The sequence below is a fragment of the Pezoporus flaviventris genome, unplaced genomic scaffold (assembly GCF_033815535.1).
Source record: "Pezoporus flaviventris isolate CSIRO_AGI_PZ_B2104156 unplaced genomic scaffold, CSIRO_AGI_Pfla_v1 ptg000029l, whole genome shotgun sequence".
NCBI classification, from domain to species: Eukaryota; Metazoa; Chordata; class Aves; order Psittaciformes; family Psittacidae; genus Pezoporus; species Pezoporus flaviventris.
The window spans coordinates 16,577,432-16,596,393 of NW_026892577.1; the positions used below are offsets into that span (position 1 = coordinate 16,577,432).

Sequence of the window (18,962 nt, forward strand, 5' to 3'; positions counted from 1 at the left end):
TTTTCTGCAAGAAATTAAAAAGTAAACTAAAAATAATTAAAAAAACAGATTTTAATTAAAATTATTAATTAAAAGAATTTTAAAAATTAAAAAGTAAAGTGTAAACTCAAAAAGAAATGGATGCAAATGTACTGTGCTTCCCTTCTTTACCCAACCTGCCCAGTCCCTTGGTGAGATTTATCTGCGCAGCTCTAATTATGAGAAGTCATATGCCGGGATAAATGATGGCGTTCTCGGAAGTACTCATGACAAATGGGACATGTTAGCTTCTCCTCTCGTCTTCTCTTACACTGGGACTCAGTTGAGGAGTATTCTTTTTTGTGATGTGACCGCATGTGGAAGACTAAATCGGATGTCATGCGAAAGGACAGGTTGCATTTGGCACACCAGTTCTGGGCAGCCACTCCAAAGGACGTGAAAGTGGGGGGAAGAAGAGTCAAGGAAGAGGACGAGGAGGAAGAAGTGGTGGTTGTGTTTTGCAACTGTCTTCCTGCTTGTTTGGGCCACGGTTCTGAGGTATATGGGAAAACATTGCTCTGAGCGATGCTTGTCTGCAGCATCTGGGCACTACACAAATCACTGACAAAGAACTTGGAATTGAGAAGGGTGCTGCAGCACATGATGTCTGTGGTGGCATTGAAGCCAGACAGCTCTCCCAAGCTCTTTGGTGACTCACTCATGGGATGAGAAGGATTTATCGCAGGTCTTTCTATTAGACATTTACTGGGTTTGCTGAAAGCACTCTTCTGTTCTCCTCGGGTTCTGCTGGGCCACACAAAGGAGAATGCACTACCACAGGAGTTCAACCACACTTCCTTTGGTACCTGCTCTTCACCAGGTGGGACTATGCCATCCTCCTCTTCTGGCTCCTTCATTCTCTCATTCCTCAGCCTCTCCTTCATTCTCCTGACTTCAGTGAAAGCACTCTGCTTCTGCTCTAAACCATCCTTCATAGCTGACTGCCTCCCTGAACTAAGCTTCCAGAAAGAACCAGCCAATGCATGCTCTCCCCCAACCCCTTCCTTGCTCCCACAATTATGTTCCTCACTCAAGTTATTGGTTTTCTCCAACAACACTGTTTTCCTGCTCCTGTTGTTCTCAGCCTCTTCAGATTTTGCTCTCCTTTCTCCTGTGAGACCATGGGCATCATCTTTACAAGCTGTCATTTTGACCTCTAGATCCCTTGCCAAGCTGTGGAAATTTGTGGTCTGCTCAGCTAAGTTGCTGTTTTCAGTCTTTGGGTTCTGGAAGTTTTTCCATAGCAGGGCACGCTTCTCTGGGACACATAGGAAGCGGACATGAGAGAGATAGGAATGTTCACATTTAAAGACTCGGTCACATTCTTGGCATCTCAGCTCTGCAGAAACAGACAACAGATGATGAGTTTTGCAAAGGTAGAATCACGGATGGATGCAGATCCTGACCCTGCCATTGGCAAAAAAGAAAATACAGAAACATCTCTTATGTCATGCTAGATTACACATGGCAAAGCTAATGCCAGTGTAAGATCAGGTCCCTTGCTGCTATGGAAAATGGTTCACTCATATTTGCCTCCACATGCTACTTGCAAAATCACTTTCATCTTGAGTTTGAAGACAAATTTGTATTATGTAAATTGGGCAATACACAGTGATCTAGATAAACCATACAGACTTTATGACGATTTGACGTTTGAACCAGAAATCTTTTCCCTTAGCTGACCGGCTAAGGATTTAGACAGGTTTTACTTCCTGTATTACAAGATCACCACATGCTAAAGAAGTTGCAGACTCACTTCAGTCCTCAGTGACCTCTGCAGTCAGCAACTTGGTACTTACCATTCTGGGGACTCTGAGCTTTTATCTCATTGAAACCCAAGAGGCTGGAAAGCTCCTCATCATACCAGACAAGCAGCTCCTCATTTTTGCTAATTTTCCTGGTAGAGCGATAATATAACTGACTGTTTTCTAAGTAAGCTTCCAAGTTCTGCTCATTACTATTGGCAGCTGCTTGTACAAGTCTCATCCAAGGCAAACCCGTGGGACTGTGCACAGATGTAACATCTACCTGTGAGACAGGATACAAAAAAGGCAGGGTTTAGGTTTTGGGACCCAAAATAGATTTCCATCAAATTCAAGAGCAAAGCCTGTTTCCTGCCTCACACAGAGCCAGTATGCCAAAGCTGTGAGCCCAGTTCACAGACTGTGTCACCAAATCCAAAAATCATCATTGGCAAAAGGCTTCCCTGGTATGAGTGCTGAGAGCTCTGGAAATACAGATGCATGGGAAGAATGAGACACCAGTGTTCACATGTAACCTCCCATAGCAGTGACAGGGCTGGTATGCCAATCAGTTTCTCGCACTCTAGCACACTCATGGCAAGCATGGTGTCCTCCATCCAGTGCAGGTTGTCCCAAGGGACAGTATCAGGGGTGGATCACAGAGCTACAGAAGTTGAGCTCCTCTGTAAGAAGAGGTTTCAATCCAATGGGAAAATGGGATATGAGTCAGGAGACCATGAGTGCTGTGGTTGGGGGGTGGGGGGTGTGAGATGTGCAGCCCCTGGATCAGAGCAGTGAGAGCCTGAAAATGAACACACACTCAAGGCACTTGCATGTGGAGTTTTTCACTGGTATAAGAGGGTATGGATCAGGAGGTGTCAGAATAATCCTGGTTATTTAATTCAATACCCCAAGGAGACAAAATATGCATATATAACTGGCTAGATAATATAAAAATTAATTTTTAATAAATATAAATAAGATCTTAAATGATGTCTTTCTTTTTTTTCAGATATAAAATTATATATTCCTATTTCTGCCTTTGATAGATTGATTAAATGAATTTCATTGTACTTAAACAGATGAAAACTCATCAGATTAATTTTTTTATTACATTATTTCTGAGAGGTGCGAGGGGTTGATTTGCTTTCAGATGTGTGCATTCAGAAATACCAAACAAATTAAGTTAAAAAATGTTGCTTAGGTTGCAAGGTCAGGCACTCAGAAGTTAAAAAATAATATTAAGTCTACTGCTCAAATTAAATTTCCCTTCTGCTTGTATATTACAGCATAGTCCTCAGTCACATATACGCTTTTCTCCACAGGGCTCCTGAGTCATACAGTCACAGGTTGACCATGCTCTAGAAATAATATAAAACATTTGGCTTTGTCCTCATTTAGTGTGTGGCTCCCTTCTTAGTTACTTTACTGCATTTGTTCTGAATAAGGAATGATTGATTTATTTACTTATAGGCTTTTCCTTGGTGTTTACCACAGCAGAGCTATGTCCTCTGTAGTATTTGAAAGACGGGGAAGATTTTCATAGCTTGGAGGCTGAAATGTAGGGCGATCAATGGCAACATTTACATGCATAAAAAGCCTCAACTAATTTGTAATCACTAAGTCATTGTTCAGAAAGGAAGAAGTTGGGAAATGGGAAATGAAAAATGTCTAATGACAGGTATGATTTAAGTTTTACCCCAAGCAATGCATAGCTCTTTGTTTTCTACTAATTGCAGGGTAGCCATTAATTGGTGGTTGGTATCAGAAACAGTATGGTGGCTGTTTTTCCCCCTCCACTGGCTATTCTTCCTCTCTCTATTACCTCCCATGAAAAAGTATGACCACATTTAGTAGCTTGAATAAAAGAATGAAACATTAAGGGGCCATTAGGATAAGAGTTAATTAGTATAAAAGAGAAAATAATTTAGCATGCCCTGTAACAGGCTCTTTAAACACCATGATAATTAACAGTGATTGAGAAATAGGGAAGTCTGACAGTAACAGAAGCACACCCACCCACACACAGTGGTTGTAACTAATAACTATGACAGAGGCTGTCATATATTAGTTTCTGTGTTTCAGAAATACTAAGCATCCACCTGGCCCTCTAAGCAAAGTCAAAGGGAACACAGCTCCTCCAGTAACCAGGACCCCAGGGAAAGAGCTGCGACAGATTAAAGAAGGTGGGGAGGAATAAAGCACAGAAAATTAAGATCTGGGTGCTGTCAATTAGAAGCATGCTCCAGTTTTAGTTTCCCCATGTGTTTAGAGACACTATAAACCCTGTAAGGCCACCCTCTTCTGGAGACGGCAACACCTCAAATGAATCCTTTACATCTATATACGAGGTAAGGGCCTCACAGCTCCACAGGCTCAATGACAGCTGGGCTAAGGAGGCAAAGTGGCTTCCTTGAGGATGGAGGAGAAGGGAGAGAATAAGACTGTTTCTTGAAACTCACAAAAAGCTGTAAGGAGCAGAAGAACCCAGTGGGACAGAGAGCTTTGTAAGGGGCTGGTTTGCTTTGCTGAGGTGAATGACTGGCTAGAAAGAACCACCTATGCCAACAGTTGCCAAGGCATTTTGTTTGCCCAAGTGTACAAATTGGCACAAGGAGCTCAAATTAGGGTCTTTGTGAGGATGAGAGTAGAAACATAGAACTCCCTTTTGGATTAAACATAAAAGCCCAAGACGAAAAAACCCTTCTTAGAAATTATATTCTCCCCAGTCTTGCAGGAGTGCTGCTGAACTATGACGAATGTGAACCTCAGCTGTGAAGAATCCACCTTGCCAAATTATTCCTGCATGTATTTTTTTTGTACCATAGACAACATATGAAAACCCAGTTCTTGCATTGCACCTTAGTGCCATGATAACATAGTATCCTGATTGAATTGCTGGTTGTCTCTACACAGAGTTAGGACCGTAACAATAGTTCGTGATTTCTGGAAGGTTTAATTGTAAGTAGCTAGCAGGATATGGGACTTGCAACTGCATCTGGAACAGCTACTTGCACAGAATTTGATGTATTTACTGCCAAAAGACAGAGATCTGGGCCAACTCAGACATCTAGTTTCATGGCTGCATAACAATTACATAGCTCAAGTATAGCAAAACACTAAAGCCATCCCTCTGGAGGGCACTTCCAATGTAAAAAAAACCCTTTGAGGCTCTTTCTTGAGTCTACAGCAATTCCAAAACTCCCAGGAGAAATACAGAAACATCCCATAGATAAAGCTTTGTTTCAGAGCAGATCTTTCTCCAAAGAGCTTGTGGTTCTCCTGGAGTACTAATAACATTGTCCAAGCAAGCAAACGTGTGCCAGACATTCAACAAAACAGAAAAACCCTGAAGCCTCTTCTTTCTTAATTTTTTTAAAGCAAAAGTGTAAAACAGGTATCTCCCAACAGCTGCATCTTCCATATTACAAAAAGTCTGTGGGATTTCTCTTGTCCAGAGCACAGAAATCTTAGGAGAACCTGAGTTTCTCCCAGATACATCCATGCCGTAGCATGTGGGAAATTTGCTTGCCCGACATTGTAAAACACTACTTCTCTGTCTTCATCAAGACCAATGACAACTGCAGTACACTCCAGGAGCCAGAGAGCCAAGGTAACAGGCCAGTAAGAGAAATATGCATTGTCCAGATAAAAATGTTATGATAAACAGTGGCTAGGGAACAAAAAATCGGGGAAGTAAAGCTGGAAAGTTAACCTTCCATCAGAATCCTGGGGTTTTTTAATTTCCCTACATGACCGTTCCTTTTGTTTCACACTCTGGCTTCTCTAAGATTGAAAAGTGCAGCTGTAACACAGACAGATATATCTAAGCTAACTTTAGGGGATACATGTACTAATAGCAATAAATTGTGGCTGCCTGAAGACTGCGTGGACTGGTTGCCTGATTGATACCTTCTATAGCGCATACAACCTGTGCTGAGATCACAGCCATTGTGATTTTATTTTATAGGCAATTGAGCAAACAGAGTTAACACTTTCTCAGATCTGTCAATAAATACTGTGAATCTACTACCTGCATGAATGAGCGCAAGGTCACACAGAGTCTTCCCTCTCTGCTCTCACAGGTTTGTCACCTCCTGATAAGCTTCCTTTATCCTTTGTAAGGATGAAACCTGAGCATGAAGTTTCTAAACTCTTTCCTCCTATTCCTGGTCAATGCTGAAGCAGGTCATCAATCACCAGCATAGAAGTGGGACTTCGTATTCTTCCTTCAAAGGAAAGAGTTTTCACTGAGGTCCCTCCAGTCTACAGCTCATAAATCAGAAATGCACTGGCTACTTCTCCCCTTTGAAGGAGCTGTCACTTGTGCTGAATGAAACAAAAATCTACCCCTTGACAAAGTTACCTTCCCAGGTGTGGGGTAACCCTTTTTTATATGACTAAAATTAAACGATGCTTTCTCCTACCTTAAATACATAGTGAATGTTCCTTCTATCGGAACACTTAAGAGCAATAAAAGCTACAGTGTCCAGCAGGGTGTTCTGAAGCATGCATGGTCCAAAAACAACTTCTTCGGCAATGTCTTGTGTGGTATGAACAGTAGCCAGTATGTCCGGAAAATGGTGATGCAGAAGTTTGTTGTCACTTGTCCAAAAGAATTTAGGCAAAGATGTAAGTTCCATCATAAACCTGCAAAATGAGTAAGAAATCGTAATTGGAATAGAGATGGAAATAGAAGGGGGTATCACTACTTCCAATACAAGGACTTCCAGGAGCTGTAGGTAAATTGCAAGAATGTGCTAGGACAATGTTAGTTACAGAGTCTGCAGCTTTGTCAACATCCAGTTTAGAAAGAGAAAAGTTACTTCACACTAAACCAAAATCTTAGGTTTGTAAAGAAGTTCCTCTTTTCTGGAATAGGCAAATTCTTTCAGGAGTTCAAGTCCTGCTTCACTGCTATTCTCTAGAGCCAGGAATAAGAAGCTTTGGGAACAGTAAGCAACAGTTTCAGTGAGTGGAACTCAGCATATGCTCATTCAGCATATTCTCACATATCCTTCCTATTTATCAGTAGTAGTTTGTAGAAGTGTGAAGAAAGATAGAGAAGGAGAACAACAACAGCAACAACAAAGAGCAAGCACTTTTTTTAAACACATTTTGAAAAAGCTGTGCTCTTTGATTTGGAAGTGCAACATCAGTATAGTTTCTGATTATGCTGGTACAAAACCAGGATTAATCTGAGTCCTGAGTCCATTCAACGTGAATGAACAAAATCTGTGGAAATTGACAAAAAGATTACTGTTATGCCATATCAAAATATATGAGAGATCTTATTTATCTGCTGTTTTAGGAAAATTAAATCAGATTATGACTCTTTGTATGGTGATATTCTTAGTTAGTAGAAATTGATGACTTTAAAGGTTGAATTTTCCTGCCCTGAATGTAGACTATTACATTATTCAGAGCAGAGGCGATTTCTGCAATATGAGCCACAATTTGAAAACTCTGTATGCTGTGAGGAGGTAAGTTTCAGCTATTTGTCATTCATAACTTCTCTACGTTTTTAATAAAGATATTGCCGTCTCCAGCTCCCAGCTGGAGGTCATGGAAAAACCCTCATTTATGCCATCAACAGCTGGATCAGGTCCATTAGGCAGAGAAAATTAAAGAGAACAGCAACAAGCCCTGAAGAGGCTTTAGCCTATCAAATACTGAGATAGAAGAGCTGAAGATCCAGTCTAATCTTTCTCACTCAACAGAATTTGCTACTCACTGACTCATGACTTAAACTGAAGTGGTGTGAAGTGCCTAAGAGTTGCACTGATTTAACTAAATCAGTACATTTAATTCATTATAATTTCTTTCTGGTAAGCAAGGTCTAAGGCCCTACCCTGAAAACATTAAAATACATGGTTACACATGCAGTACGTAGTAAACATCTGAAGGATGAAGGCCTGAACCAGACAATCAAGGCAAAGACTGGGACATAAAAGATTAAGGAAAAGGTCAGATGGCTTGCAAGAAATTAGTTATTAAGAGAAGAATAGACTGAGTTTCTCCTTTTTCTTCATTATGAGTTTCATTGCCTGGTTTCCTAATAATTTCCTTAAGTTACTATTGATGTGAGAACAGAATGATGGGATTTATGTGTACATTTTTACAATATATAGAATCTAAATAATTACAACATATTTGTATGTTTGGGTGTGTTTCCATTTAAAATATACCAATTTTTAATAAATTAAAATCATCAAGGTAAATGTTTTTTAGATAATACCAAAAGTAAAATTTTAAATCCATCAGGAAAAAAAAAATTGAAATCTAAAAATGCTTAGAAGTCTCTCCAAATGAGGAAAAACTGTTAGAAATGTACTTTAACCTGAGCCAGTTCCTTTTCTAAGGAATTCACATTCAGGATATTCCTAATCTCTTCTGACATTTATTCTACTTATCCACCTATGACCCTAGAAGGCAACTCTTCTTTATTAAAATTTCCCTTTCTGTGAACTTCATGTGAATTTCTCCATGTGAACTAACAGAGTGCTGTGGAAACAGAAATCCAGGGCCCTCAAAGCTGGGTTTTCAATGAGGAAGGATGCTGGATTTGAGCATACACACTTCTCCAAGGAAGAGGGTGGGTGCTACAGGCATACAGCCAGTTTCTTCCTCCAGAAATCGCAGCCCAAGCAGAGATATGAGGATCTGAAGAAGCTACAATCCCTTCCAGCTAGCTACTGCTGCCTGCTACTTTTCTCTATCTCAGCAGCTTTTCAATGAAGTGCCATAAACCCAACCCTAACATGAACCGTTTCTGGGAAGGCTGAAAATAGCAAGTGTGAATACCAAGAAAAACTGTGAGATTTATGTGTAACAGCACCACCTAGTGATTCTTGACATAATATGCGTCACAAAGAAAGGTTTCGGCTCCCAGAGCAAACCCAGATCACACACCTCCAACCCGGAGAGCTCTTCTAAGCTCCTTGTGAAGGTGTCAGCAGTTCCTAGCAACATGTGTGCTCCTTGCTGTGCTGCCTGCTCCTCATTTGGAGCTTCCTCCTGTCCCAAAGCCCGAACAAGGAAGGGCTTTCACACACCCAAGGGGAGTGCGGGGTCTCTGCCTATACGCACTGTCCCACAGGCCTGCCAGAAGGCTAGTTCTCCATTCTGGAGAGGGGAAAGAAAGCCATCACTTCTCACTGGACGGCTTATAGGAAGCTCTGCCCTATGGCAAATACATCTGGCCATATGCATAATTGCACAGAAGGGTCAAATTTGTGAAAAGTTATGAAAAGGCTGTACTGTGTGTACACAGCAAATGGGTTTGTTACCGTCAGCCTTGTGCGGAAGGCTTTCAGCTTGGGAAGATCAATCTCTTCAAATAACTTGCCGAATGCACCATCTAGTGTGACGTCTCACTATAAAACAGTGTCCCAAAACAAAGTGACAGCAGGACAAACCGAGTCCCTGATATTGTTAGTGTGTTATACCACTGCAGCTTCTGAACACCCTGTCACCCTTCTCTCATAAGTGGGTCGTTCTCTCTGCCTCCCTCTACCCAAAGGTCCCTCCAAAGGGTCTGGTCAGCATTATGCCAGGTAGGGAGTTTAATTTCAATTTTCAACATTCTCTTTGAAACAGAGAAGATAGGCTGAAGATGTGCATCCGGTACTCAGAGTGGAGTGGTGATACTCTGCAGCATCTTCAGAAGAAAAAGGGTGAACTTTTTCTTCCAGTCTCCAAATAGCATGAGAAAGCTCTTCCCTTTGCATGGACAAGCTTTCAGATAGTGTTAGAGAGTCAAGTTCATCAGCTGAGGGGTAACGGCAAGCATGACTGTACTGCTTTCAAAAATGAGCTGTTACTTCTGCAAAGAGATGTGCTGCATCCTGTGGGCTTTCTGACCTGGACCAGCACTCACTCAGAGGTCTCCACTGCAGAATGCAGATCCATCCATGGGACACTACTGGAACAAGTCCTGCCTCCAGCACAGGGGAGGGATAGTAAGGGGTTCTCTGGGGGCTGCAGCCCTTATCTTGGAGAACTGAAATACTGACCTTCTCAAAACTAAAGATTGACTCTTGAAACATGACTTGAGAGGAGAAATTGGATTTATTTACTTTCTGAAGAGACTGGAGCAAAGGAAACACAACAGATGAGCTGAAGGGAGATAAAAGGACCATGGACAACAGGAGTAAGAGGTGAAGGGAAACTATCTTAAAGTTTTACAGGCATCACTGCAATATTGTGGCTGGATTGGGCAAGTCAGCAACTGCAGCATAAAAAAGGGCACACACACACAGAGACAAGCTAGGCAGTTTATTTCTACATTGCAGACTTTCCAAAATCACTTTTTATTGGTTGTTGCTACTAAAGAAACTTATCAGGCTGCATGGCACTTCTAAAGAAAGTTTTTAGATTTTAACTTTGTCCCATGAGTTTGATGATGGTAGTGTCTGGAAAATCCACATGGAGATGCCTTTTCAGCTAAGCTCAGGGAAGTGCCCCAAGCCTAAATCTACTCCGTGCTCTTTCCCTAGTAAGTCCAATAAAATACTCACTGACACTTTACAGGAGTAAATCTCAACAGGGTATGGGCATGAGATTGCCCAGGGCCCCTAATCAGCTCTGCCCAATTCTGCCACCACTCATTGCAAACCTAGATATAGGCCAGGAACGGCTGTGTGCAAGGTCAGGTCCAACTGCTGCCAGAAGGGCATCTGCTGGATTCTCCTAGGGGTGTGTGACTGCACTATGGCAGCACACAGTGCAGAAGGCTTACTGCGTAATGCCCTGTGCAGCCTCATAGCTTGAGAGCACTGCAGATAGCTCAGTGTTGCTGAAATACAGCAGCACCACCTGCAGCACTTAAAACAGGTTACAGAAATGAGGTAGGACAAGGTAAGATCACATGTAAGTAGGCCAGAATATAAATCTGAAATGCCTCTCAATTTGGATGGGAGTTTGATTTGGATCTAGACTAACCTCTCCATGTTTTTCACTTGCTTATAATCTAAAGCCAGAACTTCAGCCACAACCAAGAATGGGATTTTTTGCAAAACTTCTCTTAGTCTTCATGAATGTCAGACTTGAACCTGAATGAGAATTCTACACTAACCCATGAACCCAGTACTTCAGCTCTTGTTTAATTGTAAGTCTGGTCTCAGTGCAAATGTCACATCTTTGCCAACAGTCTTCATAGTCTATGGAAAGTCATACATATTAAGAATCTATGAACGTAGTCATAATGAGAAATTGAGAAGGTATACTAGAATGCCTGGCATTTTTCTTTGATAGGCTGAAGTAGGCGAATTGTTCACATTCTTCATAGAGAGCAAAGGACAGAGAAAATTATTATAACAGAGAATTCTCTAAGACTTCACCTAACTGATTGCTCCTGTCGTATGTTATTGATTTCTACCTTTTGGCTGCCTCTTTTAAGGAGCAATGATTCTCTGCTCTCATTTCTTACAGATTCACTAGCTGTCACACATCTGACTAATTCACTCTTCATTCTTCTCCTACTATGTAGCAAAGTTTGAAGACCTCTGTCTTAGGCTTCTTTGTGAAGGTTGTATCTTCAGCTCTGTATCGTGCAGGCAATGATATGCTTGCCTCAAACTGCCAGTGCTGGGAGTGCCACTGCCTGCCAGAGACACGATCCCCCCAAATGCAACATAATCCTGCTGTTCTTGCTCATGTTCTGCATAAGCAGTTCCTATCCCTCTAGGCTCACCCACACACTTGTCTCTGAGAGGGTGAAAAAAAATGAATATTTATAGTGCTTTAGTAGCACATTAGAGTCAGATCACCTGTTAGACGATGGGTATTCTCCATATTCTATCTGTCACAGATGCAAATTCTTCATATGGATGAGTTTAGGGACTTCTTGTTTAATAGACTCTTCATCCCCAAGAGAGTGTCTGATACACATATACCATGTCCCTGAGTGATGGATTTTGCATCTTGATTTCTGAGAAGTGTGACAGATCTGTCAAACAACAAGTACCTATGGGCAGGCAACTCCCTATAGATTATGCAATTGTGGATGGTCCATCAAAAAGTACATGAAACAGATAATACTCACAGCAACTGCTCCCAGCCTGCTTGCTTCCAGGAGCAGCACACAAATTGCTAATCACCTTTTGGTTTCCTAAATGCTCTTTCAAGCTGGAACCCTGCAGGTAGCATTCCCCTCCTCTCTCCCCATTTCCATTTGCATATCATCCCATTAATTAATTAAGGTTACTTCTGCCACCCTGAAAAATTTTTATGTAGCTCCCTTGCAGCTTGAAAAAAATGTGTTTCTAGAGGGGGAGTAAGAGGAGGGCATAGGAACAGTTCCGAGCTCTTTCAGATCCCTGATTTTCTACTGCATGTCCTTCAGATGTCACTGCAAGCTCTTCTAAGAAATATCTGGCAATGCCCAGATGTAGAAAGACCAATTTGAGCAAGGACTTCCTGCCTCCTATTTTCATAGAACTTGGCCTAATTCTCCTCACCAGAGCACACAGACAATGCTGAACTGTGGCATCACTCGGAGTTTCCTGGTGGTCATAAAAGCGCTGGTAGCCTAACTTAATATTATGATAGGCTTTGGAAGCATGAAGGGAACCAATGAATCACCTTTGAAAGAGGGGAACCCTTTCACCCGGAACTTAATTAACTAGTTCAGCTCTCCATAATCATAAATGGAAGGAGATAATAAAAATTGTTTCTCTCAAATTAATCTGATTTTTTTAAATTTCAGTTACTTCTTCTATTTTACCTTTAAATTCCTTTTTAACTGTGGATTAATTTGCACATAGTGATATTACTTTCAAAGCAACTGCCCTAATTGGAAAAAAAAAAAACAAACAACCCAGCAGAGAAATTACTCATAAAAACTAATGAAAGTATTTGATCCTGGAAAACATCATCCCACAGTTTCCCCAACCATTTTTATATCTACTCCAGACTTTCTCTCCAGAGCAGTGATTAATATAAACAGTATAGCTCAGTATTTGCCATATCAACAATGCTGAAAGGAAAAAATTAAATACTGGAACCATCCTTTCCTTCACTTTTTAGCTTAATCCTCTCTACTGTAAAGTGTGACGGTGTTTTCCCTGGAGCACACAACCTGTGACTTCATGCCAATACACTCCTGTGGCCACTGCCAAAACTGCCTTTGGTTTCAATAGGAGGTCTGTCGGTCTGAGGAATCCATGATCAGACATGCAGTGTCATGCACAATAAACTACAGATATTAAAGGAATTGAGCTGATGCAGACAGAATGCTTCTGTCTGAAACATTTATTATTCTCTGTTGTTATAAGGAACTGAGGATTCTTAATACATGAAGGGAATTCCAAGGGAATCAGAGATGGAAAAGTGAGAAAATCCACTTACTGGGTTTTAAAAATGTGCTTTCCTTCTGTGCAAGATTTAATTCTCCTTTTATTCAAGATGTGAACTGTAAAGGGGAAGAATCAAAACTAAAACTGAAGGAAACTGGCACAAAAACAAACAAAGGAATAGAGAATTCTTGTTTTAAAAGACAAAATAAGTCATTCTATAACCCACAAAATAAACCTGAAAGAAGCTGCAACTTAAATCTATTGTATTACAACCTGAGAAGGTCCTTTTAAAGCATGAAAAGTCCAAAGATGAAAGTGATTGCTCTTAGCTCATTGCCACTGCAAGAAAAGCTTCTGTGCTTCAGCCTGGGTGCAGGTCTGGGAGCTGTTTCCTTTTGGACATGAAGTGGGTCCTTCATATCTTTACTGCTGAAAATCTTGCATACATGAAGAAAATTGTACAAATGTCCTTGGAGAGTACAGGCAGATAACAGCTATGTGCTGCCATTCCTAGCCTGTTTGGTATGATCAGCTGTTCTGATCTTTGAGTACGCTCCCTTTTTCACTGAGCAAATTTGGATTTCAGCAATGATTCTGCACAGAAGCAAGAGGGCCACTGGTCCAAAGAGGGCCCTTTCCTGCCACTGAGCCCCTTCCCATCTATGTGTTAAGAACAGCCAAATTAGCACTGATAAATTAACTGAGATAATGATAATAAAACCTACAGAGTCTGGAATGCTTTGATGTCCAGGGCTATGCTTGGGGCATACTGTGAGTACCTCTCTTCTCTGTTCCTTATAGTCCTTGAGGTACTGCTGAACATCTGCCCTGTATTCCTGCAATGACTCCATCCCTGAAGCTTGCCTGAGCTAGGCATCTGGGAACAAGCAGAAGGAAATACAACTATGCACCAAGAGGAATTTGCTGACTGCCGAGATCAGCTGAATCTAAAAAACGTGGAATAAAATTGGGACTGACCTGGCCTAATTCATAAAAATAGTTCTCCCTTGTCATTCCAGGCATCCCCAGCTTTGTTTCACCATACTTTCCTGTACAGCAGCTGCACAATTCTGACTTGACAAGCCCCTAAAAATAGCATGTAGAAACGGGGAAACTCACTGCCTAGCATCCCTGGAAAAAGATCATGAGGCAGCAAGGCATGAAGAGTATGGTGTCTGCTTTGAAATTCCAGAAACTTGCTCCTTCTGGATGTTTTATTGTGAATCAAAGACCTTGTGAGGTACTCACAATTTTGTTGTTATACTATCATGATATCTTCAGGGAACAGTTCTCCAGCTCTTCCTATTTTAAGGCTCTATGGTCTTCAGACTGTCTCCCATCACCTGAAATCCCCAGTACATACAATTTAATTTGACAGCTCTTGATAAACCATCATTATATCTTGGCTGGATACCCAGCCTAGTGAATCATGAAGCTGCCAAATCTTTTTATAATGAACAATCTCTCAAACTTCAGTGGGAATAATGAAGAAGACAGACCTAAAATCCCTGCTTGGAAATGAGTAAATACCTCAAGCACCACACTTGCCTTAAGTAAGTCTTGTGAAATACAGGAGCCATTTGTAAACACAGATCAAAAGAAAAGCTTCGAAGTTTCTTCTCATTTTCTCTGAGAATAGGGAAGATTGAAGTGGGCTCTCTCCTGCTACATGGTAGCTGCCCCACAGACATTCAGGGATGCCTTTCCAAAACAGATGCAGATTGATTTGCTTCTTCAAGACCACCACAAGGATGTAATTCCCACTTTTTACCTGAAGCCAAGAAACAAAATGCTTGACATTGAGCATCAAGTCTAATCCAATGAGAAAATAACTGAGATGTGAACAAGTCCCAATAGAATCATGTACCCTAGCTCCACTGTCTTTCAAATAGTAGCTCTACCCCAGACTTCCCTGTGTCCTTAGGAAATTTCCACAGTGAACACCTATTTCTACTGTCACCATCTTCCATGACAGGAAACATGTTGGGGAAGAAAGGAATGGACTATCCCATACAGCAGGAAAACCTGGGTAATATGTATATGCTGGGACATGTGGTGCAACAGTACCTGCATAGGTCGATGTGAAGCCTTTGATTTAGCAGACCTAAATGGAGGTTTTCTATATGGTGGAACATGAGCGACAGAGTCACTGAGGTTTCTGTTCAACACCTCCCAGTGCTTGAATGTAAGAAATGCAGTGCAGACACTGGGAGAGCTCTTGATGTGTCAAGCTGGACAATAAGCAATAGTAATACCATGCTTCCCTAATTATAAAGGATAAAATACAGTTATTTTCTGCTGTCCCAGTGGTTCAGACAGACTGGGTTTAGGAGTTTGGCTCCATGACACATGAAATATCAATACTCCTTTCCAATTGGGCTGGCTCCAGAGGCAGAATTAGTGCTTTTGCCTGGCAGTGTCTCATCTAATGGACCCTGGTGGATGGTACTGGCTTGTACAAGACATTCATAGTCAGACAATCCACCTGTGGGTAAAGAGGACTTGAATACAGCTGTGTAGTCTGCTGGCTTTCAAAGACTTAATTTTTATGTGCAGGGCACTGTACTGAGGAGCTGATTCTTCACTGGACTACAGCTGTTCTGTCTAATAGAAGCATTACCTTTATCCACCACTTGGCTTTTGTAGTTTCAAGGCCTAAGACCTAAAAACTAGAGGCCTTGTAGGATAAAGGGAGCATGTTTTAACTCTTTAGCCAGTATTGAGGATTATCAGGCTGTAAATGTTATGAATTAACATTATTTCAGCAGCATAGTACATAAAGTGCACTGTACGGATGTATTTCAGTTCAGAGCACACAGCATTTCAGATTCCAGACCTGAATTGTGCTACTGGTCACCTCAGAGACTTCATATGGGTTCTGCTTCTGCAGCTCTGGCATTGTTCACCTTTCAGCAACAGACACAATGCCCCAAAATGTCATAGGAGTTTTGAATTTTACAGGGGACAACCAGGAAGTGAGAGAAAGCAGATGTAAAAATGCCTCTGCTTTTCAAAAAAAAAAAAAAAGGCATATAAAAGCATATAACAAACACGTTTTAAAGCAGCAAAGCTATTCCGTGACAGAGGAACAGAGAAGGCAACTACTTGTCTGTCAACATAATATAAGAAACTTACGTGTCACATAGATGTGTGTATCCACTTTCAGCAAAATCCTTGTTTGATTCACACGAACAGGAGTCCTGACCACAGCACTTCATGCTAACACATTTGTTTTCACACAGACTTATGCATTTGTTCCTTCACCCAGGCATTCATGCAGACAAAACCGAGAAAGAACCAGCCAACCAACCAACTAACCAACATGATCCAAACACAACCAGACTGAACCAAAATGTGTATCTTGTGTCAACAGTCACAAATCATTCTTCCTCTCTCTTCATACAGTTCACATTCCTGTCTTCACAAATCAAAAGAAATTACATTATCTGATTGATGTTCAAGATACATAGAGTACATTCTTGTTTAATAGTCCTGCTATTTACGTTTGGTAGCTCTTAATTTAAAAAAAAAATAATGTTGTATCTGTTCAAATGTTTCTTTCTGACAAGAAACTAATGTATTTTGTGTAGCATATACATATGTACATGTACACGTATATATATACACACATACATGCATTCACAACTACATTTAGCTATGCATACAGCTATATAATCTTTTGTGACTGTGCATGTTCAACATCTGTATTTGAATAGAAATATTTTTAAACGATTAGCAGTCATTTTCATATGGTTAATACTGGAGATTTCTTCAACAGTACTGAGTAACATTAATCTTATTTATATTAATGCCAAACTTACTACATAATGTCACCTTCAATAACGGCAAGTAACTGAGCTGAAGAGCACTATGTAATGTGAAATTGTGGGGAACAACGTAAACAACTTTTACTCTACAACGAAGCAAAGAAACCCTTTAATGGCAAACAAGTTTTGTAAATTAAAATTGACCTGAAATTTTTTGACCTAAAATAATTTGTTTCCCAACAAAGTACTTTGTTCTTTGACTGATGCCTACAGATACCATTTCCAAGTAACATATGATTGTGTTGTAGAAAAATTGTACTAGCTGATTCACAGCATGACAGACCTAGAAATACTCATATATCACATACTAGGATTTAGCCAAGTAATTTCCTTTGCAAAATCTTCCTAGAATCTACAAGTCTTTATGCAAAAATTGTTTTTATACTTTCTCACTGGGCTATATTATGTTCAGACAATAGAAGCTAAAGTAATATTTTGACTTTGCATCAATATTTCTATGGCGAGAAAGCTTTTTGGTTTTTGTAAGACAGTATCTCTGTAGAGTTCTGTAAGGCAGCTCTACTTTGCTTTGCAATACTGAAAGGTGCTTAAATACCAAATCAATTTGATTTCTCAAGAAGCAGCTTATGCTTTGGTGTAGTTTTACACATTAAAATAAGTAAATCTTAAATTTCTCTCACAGTCTACCTATTCCCTTCATAAATCCATCTCTCTAGTACCAAGTATATTTAATAAATGGTAAATAGAGCTGTTAAGCACTAAATTCTGCATTTTTAAAAGCAAAAATAAGGGATAACTTCTGAGCAATAATTTATTATTAAATTCTGAATTTCAAGTATGAATGCAACTGCTTTTTATTTAAGAGCAACTACATTAAAAATCTAAACCTATTCAAACATTTCTAGTGGACTGAATTCCTACAGAAACCTTTTCACGGAAGAATTCGCAAATGTAAAGATCAATGTGATGTTTTAAAGTGACGACAATAGCAGCTCACTAACTTACTTAACCAGTAGGAAATTTCTACTAACATATTATATTGGATATAAATAGAGAATAACAACGTGAGCTATTCCAAAGAAAGTTCATTAATTTCTTAAAAGCGATTAGACCCTGAGTAAGTACCTAAAACCGCCACGATGCTCTGATCACCTGTCGAAGCCGGAAGGATGGGGAGAGCTGTACCCAGTAAAAACAACTCATGCTCGAAACGTCTCGCCGAGAGAAGAGGATCTGAGAGGGTGGGAAAGGGCCGCTGCCTTCGGGGCTGCCGGGGGCCGTCTCGCCCCGCCCTGAGCCGCCTCCTCCTCATCGCCCCCAGCAGCCCCGGGACTGGTACTGGCCGCCAGGAGAACCCTCCTCGGGCTTCTCGCTGCTGCAGTGAAGCGGGCGCTGAAGGGTCGGGGTTAAGCACTAGTCCCCGCGGGGCACCCCCGTGCCTTCGCCGGCTCCCCGGAAAACCCCAATTTCCCCGCCGGAACAGCCCAGCCCCGGGCACGGCAGGTCCTTGTGCGACGTCAGCCCCTGGCTGCTCGGGGACCCCTCGGGCCGCCCCCTGGGTGCGCACCGGCCGCTCCGGGCGGACAGCATACCGGAGCGCTCCGCGGCCGCGCAAGCTGGGCGGAAGGGACTGCGGGGCGCTGCCCTGGATACCCCGACGGGCCCCTCTCACCTGGGGTCCCTCTGCAGGCTCTGTGCACGCAGTGGCTCCGCGGCACCGGGGTCCCCGCCGTGACCCGTTCCCGGCGCGCAGCCGCTGCCAGGATCCCGCTACGTCCGAGACCGCGAGGAGCGCTCACCCCACCGCCGGGGCAGGCAGGCCCCCAGCAGCAGCGCCAGCAGCCCCCGCCGCCGCAGCGCCCCAGCACCCTCCCTCTTCTGCCCCGCGCCGGTTCCCTGCCCAGAGCGGACCCCGGGAAACGCCTTCCGCAGCGCCTGCCCCTGACCCCCCCACCCCCGCCCCCCGACCAGGACCGTCCCCCTCCACTGGGCCCCGCAGAATCCATCCCGGGAGGTCTGCGAACGCGGGGAGGAGGACTTAAGTGAGCGGGAGGGATTCCCCCGCGTAACGGCGCTGTAAAAAGAGTTTCTTTCAAAGTTGGGACAAAAAAAAAAAC

The 18,962-nt window shown here is 42.0% G+C and overlaps 1 protein-coding gene across 2 annotated transcripts; it reads right to left on the reverse strand.

Annotated features, from left to right (window-relative positions):
* Nucleotides 1-18,712, reverse strand: ZNF488 (zinc finger protein 488). Of its 2 annotated transcripts, none has more exons than XM_061459598.1 (4): nt 18,518-18,712; nt 6,188-6,410; nt 1,818-2,046; nt 1-1,357 (listed from the first exon to the last, which is right to left on the reverse strand). In XM_061459598.1, the coding sequence occupies exons 2-4, from the start codon at nt 6,404-6,406 to the stop codon at nt 192-194; spliced, it is 1,614 nt and encodes a 537-aa protein (XP_061315582.1). In that variant the 5' UTR covers nt 6,407-6,410; nt 18,518-18,712; the 3' UTR covers nt 1-191. The 2 variants fall into 2 exon arrangements, with proteins under 2 accessions (XP_061315582.1, XP_061315583.1); XM_061459599.1 differs by lacking the exon at nt 18,518-18,712 and adding an exon at nt 17,971-18,056.
* Between the last annotated feature and the right edge of the window lie 250 nt (nt 18,713-18,962).

What these genes read in the sequence shown, in the direction of transcription:
- ZNF488 (XM_061459598.1), bottom strand. Translation starts at nt 6,406, where the DNA reads ATGATGGAACTTACATCTTTGCCTAAATTCTTTTGGACAAGTGACAAC. An exon ending in ACATTCACTATGTATTTAAG is followed by an intron (nt 2,047 to 6,187) that starts GTAGGAGAAAGC and finishes CCTGTCTCACAG; the next exon opens with GTAGATGTTACATCTGTGCA. An exon ending in AGCTCAGAGTCCCCAGAATG is followed by an intron (nt 1,358 to 1,817) that starts GTAAGTACCAAG and finishes CTGTTTCTGCAG; the next exon opens with AGCTGAGATGCCAAGAATGT.